Genomic DNA, 12500 nt, shown 5'->3' on the forward strand with positions numbered 1-12500 from the left:
GTGTGTGTGTTTAATTCCAATGTCTACAATGTAATAATATATATCACGTAAGTTCTATTTCTATAAATGCAAAGATAATAAACGTTATTTTTATTAAAAGTTGTTATAGCTGTTACACGCATATTTCGTTGCATATTTTAAATACAACTGATTATATACATAAATTTATATATATATATATATATATATATATATATATATATATATATATATATATATATATATATATATATATGTTATAAGCCCGTATCTACATTTAAGTTCAAATGTTCATTTTTAAGACTCTACGCTAAGGGCAAAAATAACTTCTGAACCGATTGTCTATTAAATGTGGAGTTTGAACGTGATACTTTCATCTAATCACAAGAGTTTGATTCAAACAACAACACAAATTACGGCTAATATTTAATATTTTGTCTTAATTCTTGCATGAATATTTTCAATAAAGAAGAAAATAAGCAATATTTAATCAATTGCCACGTCAGCCTATGCACGAAAATTCTGAAAAATTTATAAACTTTTTTCATTGAATACGAGCCTGTCCTATCAAATTTTTATGTCTAACATGGTCAGACAAGAAGGCAGACAGGTTTCAATCAACGTGTAGATTTTTACGTTATACTTTTGTTGTTGTTGTCTCTTGCCATATTTTGTAGTTTGTACTGCGACGAATGCAGAAAAACTTGAATGTTTCGAAATAAAAAATATTAATGAATTATTATAAAAATTTTTTCGAAGTAATTGCCTTGGCATAAGTAGACCAAAAAGTAAACTGCACGCATGTCAGTGAACATTTTAAAGCTTGATCACTCCTAAATAAGTGCCTGCTTTATAGTTATAATTCAAAGCTTCTTTACAAATATAGATAGATATTTTTCACAAAATGGTGAATATTCTGAAAGATGTTTTCATTTATGATTGGATCTCTTACTAAGAGCTCTCGTAACCTATTGACAAAAATGATGAGTGTGATTTGTGAAGTATTGAAAAAATGCGCGTTAAACGAACAGATTAGTAGGTCCGGGACATAGGCACTTAACCTTCAGAGAATACCTTCTTGAGAAAAATATAAGATCATACGCTTAAACCCCTTTGAACATTTAAGAAAAATTAAAAGTCATTTAAGAGACATTCGGAAAGGCTTTGAGAGTCGAACGCAGACGCACTGAACAAATCAAGCGAAACAACGCCAACAAATTGAAAGTAATTAGATGACGATTGAAAAAGATTTTGGACTGTCACAAATTTTTTCATATTTTTTGCGCTCTCTGATGTTGAGATAACGTGAATTTCAAATTGTTTTCCAACGAAGTTGAATCTGCCTTTCTTCCTATCAAAATTTTAACCCAAATTATAGAAGCAATATAAATCTAAGTAGAACAGAATCCGGTCACAAAAGGGTAGAATTGGAAGACGATTACGTTGTAAAAACAATTTACGTCGGTAGGAAATACGAGAGGTCGTATCATGATCAGAAAGATTGACATGCCATACTAGTAGAAACGAGATGACGTTAATTTAGTTCATTTTTCTTATTGTTTATTTTCCAAAGTGAATGATATCACAATGAAGTAATAACAAATAATAAACTGACAGAAAACCCAATTAATTAAACATTACCAGTAAATTAATTAATTAATCTAAAAAATGATATACGATATAATTAACCAATAATTTAAAAATGAATATAAAAAAATAAACTAAATTACCACCAATAACGATAAGAATTGTGGTTAGCTACACATATAAACAAACAAAAAAAAATTATTGAAGAAGTTTTGAAAAGGTAAAACTAACAAGAGAGGGTAATAAGAAAAACCGCAATTTGTTTGTGATAAATTAAGAAATAATTATAAATAATTATAAATAATTATAATTAATTACAATTACAAAAAGTTTTAAGGAAAACAGAAAACAATAATGGTCATCTTTCATCTATTGTTCATTGGAAACCGAAACTAACTATAATAACGAAAAAAATGTTAACAATATTTAATCAACGTTCGTCATAATTAAATAATTAAGTAAGTAATTACAAACAATTGAAAATTAATTAATTAACTATAATTAACTATAATTAATTAAATCATGCACATGTATGAAAGACCGAAATAAGAAAAATAAAACAAAAAAAAATGAAACCAACAAACTAAAATAATAATAATAATAAATGCGTCATCGATCGATGGCGCAAAAATTATATATATATATATATATATATATATATATATATATATATATATATATATATATATATATATATATATATATATATATATATAAACACGAGCATCAAGATTCCTTTAATCTCTCCACTAAACAACAACAACAGCAACAACAACAACAGCAATAATAACAATAATAATAATAATTAACCACAGAAAAATCACCAAATCATCGAAACACGACAGAACATATGGAAGTATTTAAAAGTAGAATTCGTTTAAATCCTATTATTTCTTTCTGCATGCATGTGCGGTGTACACATTATATACATGCATTCTATAACACACACACACACACGCGCGCGCACACACACACACACACAAGACACAAAAATTAAATTATGCGAATAAGTATACATCTCTACCCCCCAAAAAAACTGAAAAAAAGGACATCTAAAGAGAGTGCAGCATACATTTCAAGTAAATTTCATCATCTCTTACAGGTAGTGGTCCCATTACAAATGATAGATCGATCAAATAAAAACAGTACATACCGACGAGGACCGTGTGCTAGGAATTCAGTGAATTGTAAAATGTCAATGGAATATTATTAATACCAACAAGTTTCATGCCAAATACACACACACTCATACACACAAATAAGCACACACACTTGCCCAATACACATCATCCACACACTTCACTTACATGCCAAACACACACACGCGCGCGCGCACACACACACAAAACTGACGACCAATAACAACGTTAATTAAACAACGCATTAGCTTATGTCACAACAATATTCCAGAGTTCGAATTCTTGCGCGGATAAAAAATATTAAACGGAAAGTAAAATTATTTACAAGAGGTTCAGATGATATGGCGTAGTAGTAACGGAGATTCCGTCTTTACAATTTTCAACAGATTAATCAAAAGAATCGGTTTAACTAAAAAAAAACATTTAGATTAAAGAGCCATTAACATCATGGCGAGAGAGAAAGAGAGAAAGAGAGAGAGAGAGAAAGAGAGAGAGAGAGATAATTAATTCTAATTTAATTTAATTAATTCAATTAATTTGGTTGCTGGCAAGAAATAAAAGTATTGATTGGGACAGATAAAAAAATTAAACAAATGAATAAATAAATAAATAAATAGGAAAATAAACAAATTTTCGAAGCAACTAGAACCATTCAACTAATGTGAATAATGTCAACACAAACACTTCCATCATTGATTTAGCATGAATAACGAGTCTCTGGTATTGTACATAGAGAGATATACACAATTTAGGAATATCCCGTGAAGAATATGAAACTGATGTAACCAATTTACAATAAATAACTAGCAACAACCATTGAATGTAAAAATAATACACAAAAATAATAAATACACATGTACACACACATGTACACACACACACAAACACATAAAAGAAGATACAGATAGACACCGATAAACAAAATGTAGATGCATCAAACATTAAATTGATATTTTTTTGTTGATCATTTGATCACGTGCTCATTTACTTTCAATAATCAGCCAATCACGCGCACACACACACACAGACACACACGCCAAACTGCGATTTTTTTTAAATCAACCAATCATTCAGTAGTTACAGATTTGGCCAGGTTTCGAGGCATGTCAACCTAAAAATAGAAAATATTACCATTGTTAGTTTTTTAGTTTTTAAATAATACGTACACAAACATAATATTATAATTACAAACATAGTGGTCATGAATAATAATGGTATTATTGAAACATAATATAATAATTAATAATAATTATGATGAAGGATCTAGACTCACATCATATTCCCTTAGCTCGGCAATGTGCAGTGATAGCAGCTGTAAGGGGATAATGGATAGAATGCCTGAGAAAAAAAAATCAAAAAATTATTACATACAATTATTTTTTCTAAATCTTTGAAAATAAACGACGACAATGAAGAAGAAGATGATGATGATGAAGATGATGATGATAATGATAAAGATGTTGGTAGTGATGATGACGACGATGAAGATGATGATGATAATGATGAAGATGTTGGTGGTGATGATGACGACGATGAAGATGATGATAAAGATGACGAAACCTTGAATACAGTCTACAGTTTCAGGAATTTCGATGGATTTGTAGGCATTCTTCTTCGTTTCCTCGTCGCCCTTGTTACATATCACTATTGGATTGCCCTTGACATTCAAAAATATGACTATCAACATATTTTTTCGGCTTATTTTAGCCTAATCGCATATGAACTTATAATTATTTAATCGTATATTAACTTATAATTATATTTAGAATAATATTAATTAACATAATTTATATTTATTATGAAAATCCTTGAAAGTGGTGGAGCACTGGTTGCATACATTTAGCACGATGACTAGCGTTCATCCGAATTATCATTTATCATTAATAATAATATGCAATACAGAGTCCTACATGTCGTTATTTAAAAGTTTAGCGCTACATAAACTTTAATAATTTGCAACAAACAACCTTTAACATGTTAAATTTGCAAGTGAGGCTGCCATTGATAAAATTGTTTATACATATATATATATTTATTTTTATTTATTTCTAATAGAATTTGTATTATATAATATCTTGTACCATATAATATTAAAATTGTATAATATTGACTAATTGAATACAATCAGTATACAATCAATTGAATACAATACAACGCTACTAACATTCCTCGCTTTAACTTGCTGAAGTGCATTCATGCATTTCTATGGAAAAAATGATTCATTTAATTGGTTAATTAACATAATCAGGAAAATAATATAACAAGTATAATTAATAAAAAATGAACAGCAAAACCAACAAAAACCTAATACAAAACTACAAAAACATAAAGAACGAACAAAAGATTCTTCTTCTTTCTAGTGTCTTATCTTTTCAGGACATTGGCGACCATCGACCTCCACAAAAAACCCGATCTTTGACACTTTGTAGTAGTTGAAATGTGGTGATATTCAACATGTGACACAAGGACTTCACGAATGTTATTCGTTGTTGACCGCGATCTCTTTTCCCTGCAATCTTTTCAGTAGTTGTTAGATTTTCCATTCTTTCCTTCCACATGATGTGACCAAAAAAACTTTAACTGCCCCCGTTTGATTATCTGTAGTAATATCCTCTTTTCATAACCGGACTGTTTTAATACATCCTCATTCGCAGTATGAGATGTCCAACTAATTTTCATAATTCTTCTCCTCAAAAACCACATCTCAGCAGCTTTAATTGAAGCTGTTAACTTGTTTCATTACCATTAACCATTAATGATTACGGAGATGATCGGTGGGGTTTCGCTTTTACTGATAACCGTGCACTCTGTTTTGTTGATGTTGATTTGCAAGCCTCACTTTCAAAAACCAGTTTGGAAACAATTGTTTGCAGCTTTTCCATTGAATCTGCTCTAACAGCTGTGTCATCAACACATCTTACATTGTTAATATTCACGTCTCCAATAGATTATCTATCTTTGATGATCTCATTGTAGAGATTGTACAGGTCTGGAGAGAATACACAGTCTTGCCTAACACCTTTCTTTATTTCGACAAAACTAGTCATCTTGTTACCAACTATCATCGCTGCTCTTTGTTCCCAAAAAAGGTTTTTGATACAAAAAACAAACAAAACCGTAAAACAAAATACAAAACAAAAACATAGAAACAAAAAAACTGTTTGACGTCACTAGGTGGTACATTGGGTCCACGCAACCTTATAAACTGGATCCCTGAGAACAATCATGAGCAAGGGCATGGCCTCGTCGATAAGGGCAAGGGGTCCGTGCTTCAACTCACCCGCTAATATGCCCTCCGAGTGCATGTACGTTAATTCCTTTATTTTCTAGAGGCGGTTGGTAGAATGAATGGTTGGTTGGTTCATTAGATGGTTGGTTGGTTCATTAGATGGTTGGTTGGTTGAATGGTTGGTTGGTTGTGGTTAAATGGCTAGTTGGTTGTGGATGGTTGGTTGGATGGTTGAACGGTTGGTCATGTAATTAAACTAAAAATAATGAAAAGTATTTAATTAATGGAAATAGTTAAAATAAAAAAATACTGCCAGTTAAATAAGTATAGAGAAACTCACGAGAGCTCCTTCAAGGCAGGTGGCGTAGTTGAACCCACGACCCATAATCAGGAGACTCTTCTGCAGGTACAACTCCTCTGCCAGTTTGATCAACTCATCGTTCATTGAAAGAACCTCTTTTATTTGATCTGAAAATAATTAATTAAATTATTTATTATTATTTTAATTAATTTATTATTATTATTTTGATATTAATATAGTGTCACCACGATGTATAACAGAAAAGCGCTAGTATAGTGTTTTGTATGTTACAAGAAAGATTCCATACCTTGTTTCCCATGTGTACAATGTACATACATACATACATTGTACAGTACGTACAGTCGTACATACATACATAAGGTGTATGATTTGTGTTTGATAAAAGTTAAAAAATTTGCCTTTAGTACTGTGTGAACTATTTATTGTTACTCAACTATCCCATTGAACATCCAGCCAGTAAGCCAACCAACCAGTAAGCCAACCAACCAACGAACCAGAAAGCAAACCAACGAACCAGTAAGCCAACCAACCAACCAGTAAGCCAACCAACCAACCAGTAAGCCAACCAACCAACCAGTAAGCCAACCAACCAACCAACCAACCAGGTAACTTCTTCAGGGCAGCAATGATAACATGCCTCCTCTCTCTCATAGAAAGTTTATCATCGCATATCATCAGCCCGAACAAGACCAATGATATGAACTGACTAGTGTAGGCCTTGAAATGTAGTGATAAAAATGGCGTGACTAAATCATTGATGATTAAAATGTGATTACATTTATTATGAAGATCTGAGGACAATAATAATCAAGTGAAAATTTCCGCAATTAATTTTTATAAAACTTTTACTAGCAGCAAAATAATCACTATAAACATCTAAATCATCATGTCTGTGTGTCACTATCATCATAACCATCCTCATCATTATCATCATCGTCGTCATCATCATTTTCATCATCCTGTGTATCACTATCACCATCCTCCTCCTCCTCATCATCATCATCATTGTCATCATCATCATCGTCGTCATCATCATTATCATCATCATCGTCACCTTAGTGCTGGCCACTCCGATTTCAGGCCCTGCGTTGACGTGCACACCGCAGTGCGACTCCCTGCATATGCTACTGCCCACCTTTCATGACAGATGGTCGGATGGATGAATTAGTGAATGAATGAATGAATGAATAAACGAACGAACGAATGAATGAACGAATGAATGAATGAACGAATGAAGAAATGAATGAAAGAACGAACGAATGAATGAATCAATGAATGAACCAATGAATGAATGAATTGTGGATCGATGGATAAGCAATAGAATAAGCGGTACTTAGATAATTAAAAAAAATGTTCAATGGATAAATAGACAGACAGATAGATGAATGGATGGATAGATAAATGAATGAATAGATGAATAGATGGATGGATGAATGGCGGTGATAGATGGGTAGGTGGATGACGAAAACAATGATAGACTGACAGTATTGGTGATGCCGACAATGAGCGCTCCCCTCTGCTTGCAGTACCTCAGTGCCAACAGTGTATCTGCTGTCTCGCCTGGAAGGTGTTTAAATATTCGTCATCGTCTCTCGCTTGTTTGTTTGTTGTTTGATTGGTTGGTTGGTTGATTGTTTGATTGGTTGGTTGGTTGATTGTTTGATTGGTTGGTTGATTGATTGGTCGATTGTTTGATTGGTTAAATGATTGGTTGATTGGCTGGTTGATCGATTGGTTGGTTGATTGTTTGATTGGTTGGTTGATTGTTTGTTTGTTTGTTTGTTAACAAAGTATCAACCAAATTTCATTCAATAAGTTCAACCAATATATTAAATCAATTTTATAACGTAGAATAAAATGATACGAAAAATAATTATTAAAAACATCCTCTGACCTGATTGGCTGATGAAGAAACATACGTCATCCCTAAAAACAGGTGTGTTCCTGTCCAGAAAGTCGCTGGCTAGATCCACCATCACTGGCAATTCAGTCAATTCTTCCAAGAGCTGCCTTGTCTGTGTGTTTGTTTGTGTGTGTGTACATGTTTGTGTGTGTGTGTGTACATGTTTGTTTGTTTGTGTGTGTGAACATGTTTGTATGTGTGAGTGGATGTTTGTGTATACGGATGCGTATGTATCTATAAATAGGTGAGTGTGTGTGTGAGTGTACGCAAAAGCTAATGTAAAGGATGTTACTGTAGAGTACACACACGTGTTTACAATCGTATCTTCGCGTATTAAAGTATTTACAACTTTGTCGACTTTAAAATTTAAGTGATTCGCAGAATATATGAGTAGGTAAATATTTACTTGATCTACTACTTCGGCAAAAAACTTTTCAAAAAACATTCAAAACAGCACCGATAATAATATTCACTGGTAGGTCGGAACACTAACAGCGATGGCGCTGTGGTAGCTGGTACCACAAGCAATGAAAAGCAGCCTTCTGCACCTCTTGATCTCCGACAGGTGATCCTTGATCCCCCCCAGCAAGACCTGGTCCGTGTCAAAGTTCACTCTGCCCCGCATCGTGTTCAGCACTGATTCCGACTGCTCGAAGATCTCTTTTTGCATGTACGTTCGGAAGTTTCCTTTCGGGGGCGGTCATTAACATGGCGATGATTAAACTGATAAGTACGACGAAGATGATGATGATTCAGATGATGATGATGATGATTCAGATAATGATGATGATGATGATGACGATATAAAAATATGAAAAGATTCATATTGATTATAATCACAATGTTGCCAATAATCGGTACGAGAACAATGATGATGATGGTGATGATAATGATAATAATGGTGATGATGGTGATGATAATGATGATAACTGTGATGATGATGATGATGATGATGGTGGTGGTGGTAATGATGATGGTGATGATGATATAAAGCATGAATGCTTAATAAGAGTTGTGTAGCTGGTGCACTAGATGAAATATAATTGCGATCATTCTGATGATGAAAATGGTACACAAACGAACAGTATTTGAAACATACACACACATACAAACAAACAAACAAACAAAAATATGCAAACGCCCATACAACAAGATGAAAAAATAAGCCACACGGTAACTAACAAAATCTACAGGTAAATGATAACAAAAAAAAACACGCAAACACTGATACCTGAACGATATAAAATAAAACAAAGATAACAAACAGCAGGATGGCAACCTTTCATGAGTTGTTGTATCTCCAACTTAACCGTCGTCAATTCTCTACTCAGTGGCATGTGTGGGTCGTCCGAGCTGTTCCTAATTCTATGGATGGTCAGCTGGCCGTTGCGACCTACAGCCGCCACGTCGTTGTCCTCCAGGTACATCACCTGATTTGTGTGCTCGACGATTGCACTGTGTGTTGTGTTGTGTTGGTGGTTGGCTAGTTGATGACGATGGTTTTGTTATGGTGATTGACTGGCTGGTTGGATGGATAGTTAGCTGGATGGTTAGCCGGTTGGCTAGTTGGTTGGGAGTTGATGCTTTTAAAATGGTAAAGCGAAATTGATGTTGTACATTTAATTTCGTTTTAATTTCTTTTCTATATGATTAAGGCATGCATATTCTACAAGTTGCAAATTAAATTCTAACAAAAATTTGAAAAATGAAGATAAAAACTTTTTAAAAACAATCTAATTTAAAAAATATTAAAAAAAAAACAAATTCGCTATTCAATAACAACGCCACCGACAACAAACGCACATCCCTAACTTTCCTAATCGCCTAACCTGGCATCTGAGGCAAAGAAGTATTCAATCTCCTTGCCAGCACCGACAGGTCCCAGTGTAGATGTTTCATCATCCTCTAACGTCGTCTGGTACAACTGGCCTTGAACTCCTCTGAGATCTGACGATGATGATGATGACGATGAGGACGATGATGATGATGATGGTGATGTTGCTGATGGTGATGCTGTTGATGGTGATAATGATATTACAAATAATGATGATGAACAATTAAGATGAAAACGTTGGTGGCGTTTAAAAGATTGATGATAACAATAGATGTGAGGGCTATGAAAAAACACAGAGATGGCTATGAAGCTGATGATATAATGATGATAAAGATGATGATGATGTTGGTGGTGATGATGTTGACGACACAAGTACAGACGCTGCTGCTGACGATGTTATGAATAGAAAAACAAATGTTAGCTTAGTGGAAAGGTATTTAAAATGAAAAAATATAAGAATTCAATAATTTGAAAGCCACAAATTTTTGTTGGCCTCAAATTATTATTGACGACAAATAGATTCAAACTAATGAGATAATTATAATTAATTATTAAATAAAAATAAAAAACTATAATTTTAAAATAATATAATCTAAATTAATAACAACCATCAATGTTATATATATATATATATATATATATATATACATATATATATATATATGATGGTGTTATTTATAGAGTGAGTTCATACAACAAATACAATCAAATAAACGAAACTAATGAATCATAATAATTAAGAGCTAAATAAATTAAGCAAGAAAAAGTAAAAAGCTGCGGATAAAGCGTCAGCATCATCATCGTCATCATTACTATGGTAACGTTCTACATAATCATTACCATCGTAATCATCATCAATACCATCTTAACATCGCTTCATCCAACTTCATCATCGTCATCCTATTCGACATCATCATCATCATCACTTTGTTCATCGTCAACATCCTCATCATCATCATCGTCGTCGTCAGCACCGTCATCATCACCCACATCATCGTCATCATCATCATCATTAAACATCAGTATCATGTTATCAGTAACTTTTAAACAACTGTTAATGAGACAGCAAGTAAAAAAAAATAAATGAATGAATAAATAAATGAATGAATGAATGGATAAATGAATGAACGAACGAATGAATGAACGAACGAACGAACGGATGAACAAATGAATGAATGAATGAACGAACGATTAAACGAACGAATGAAAAAATGAATAAAAGAATGAATGAATGAACGAACAAATGAACGAACGAATAAACGAATGAATGAATGAATGAATGAATGGACGAATGAATGAACTATGTCAAACAAAGAAAATAAATACTTTTAGCTGTTAATCTCAGTTGATGTTGTATCGTTAGGAAAGCATACAAATAAACACATAAACATATAAACGAGTATATAAACCAAAATATAAACAAACAAACAAACAGATACACACATATACATGTATACACATACAATACATAGCTTCATAAGCATAAATACATAAGTATATTTAAATACATATATATATATATATATATATATATATATATATATATATATATATATATATTCATTTATTTATACATAAAGCATACAAATACAAAGGCACATTAAAATGAAGGTAAACCAACACTGAAACATACATAAACACATATACACAAACAACTCAATAAAGATATACAGAATAAACATGAAATAACATTAATTTTGACAAAACAACAATAACGAAAATAAAAACAATAATAATAAAAATAATAATTCTAATAATGAACCTTTATTTAAATCAGCGGATCGAGCTATTTTGTGAGAAATATTTTATAGAAAGTAACAATAGGAACGTGCATTAAATCCATGAATAAATAAAAGTAAATAATTCCATGTAAATAAACAAATTAATAAATAAAAACAAAATAATAAACAACCAAATATGTAGAATGTACGTGTATATAGATTATATTTGCATGTGTTTGTGTATATATCTTTTCAGTACTGTATGCGCGTGCGTGAGTTCACTGAAGCGTGAGAAATCGCAGGCAGTCGGAATACAAGTAGCAAAAAGTTGAAAATCAATCCCATTCGTTGCAGCACTAAAATTTAAGTTATACATGAGCAGATGAGTTAACACACAAACGAGCATGCAAAAAAACATGCGAAAGTGTAAACGAACGAACGAAAAACATGCGAACGTGTGAACGAACGAAAGTGAAAACGAATAGACAAACATTTTTTTTTTTAAAGTTTCAAGCCAGATAAAAAAAAACCAATTTCTAACGTGATAAAACACGCTCAAAACTCCAGTCCAAATCAACTTCCTAACATCAAACAAATTTGATTTTTTTAATACTACAATTGACGTAACAAAACATCCATGTTAACAAGAAGAACCATTCATAATAATACCCACGTCGATACCAATGACGATTTCAAATACCGCAGCTCCGGAGCTTAATTTAGGAGACCGTAATGTTGATAGTAAGTAGATTCTATATTTCACCCCTTGACATTTATTGACGACCA

At 32.4% G+C, this 12500-nt stretch overlaps 1 protein-coding gene across 1 annotated transcript in view; it reads right to left on the bottom strand.

Moving 5' to 3' along the window:
• Positions 1-3555: 3555 nt before the first annotated feature.
• HELRODRAFT_113902 (hypothetical protein) overlaps positions 3556-12500 on the bottom strand; it is a gene marked incomplete at its 5' end in the record, with an annotated part of 15579 nt that continues 6634 nt past the window's right edge. Inside the window, 13 exons of the mRNA XM_009025343.1 lie at positions 3556-3816; positions 3979-4043; positions 4266-4362; positions 4870-4908; positions 5903-6031; positions 6275-6402; positions 6859-6977; positions 7315-7391; positions 7740-7816; positions 8151-8271; positions 8653-8846; positions 9439-9614; positions 9989-10099. Coding sequence (XP_009023591.1) covers positions 3772-3816; positions 3979-4043; positions 4266-4362; positions 4870-4908; positions 5903-6031; positions 6275-6402; positions 6859-6977; positions 7315-7391; positions 7740-7816; positions 8151-8271; positions 8653-8846; positions 9439-9614; positions 9989-10099 — 1378 coding nt within the window. The 3' untranslated portion in view covers positions 3556-3771. The remainder of the gene's footprint in view (positions 3817-3978; positions 4044-4265; positions 4363-4869; positions 4909-5902; positions 6032-6274; positions 6403-6858; positions 6978-7314; positions 7392-7739; positions 7817-8150; positions 8272-8652; positions 8847-9438; positions 9615-9988; positions 10100-12500) is intronic.

Source organism: Helobdella robusta, assembly GCF_000326865.2.
Source record: "Helobdella robusta unplaced genomic scaffold HELROscaffold_41, whole genome shotgun sequence".
In the NCBI taxonomy this organism is placed as follows: Eukaryota; Metazoa; Annelida; class Clitellata; order Rhynchobdellida; family Glossiphoniidae; genus Helobdella; species Helobdella robusta.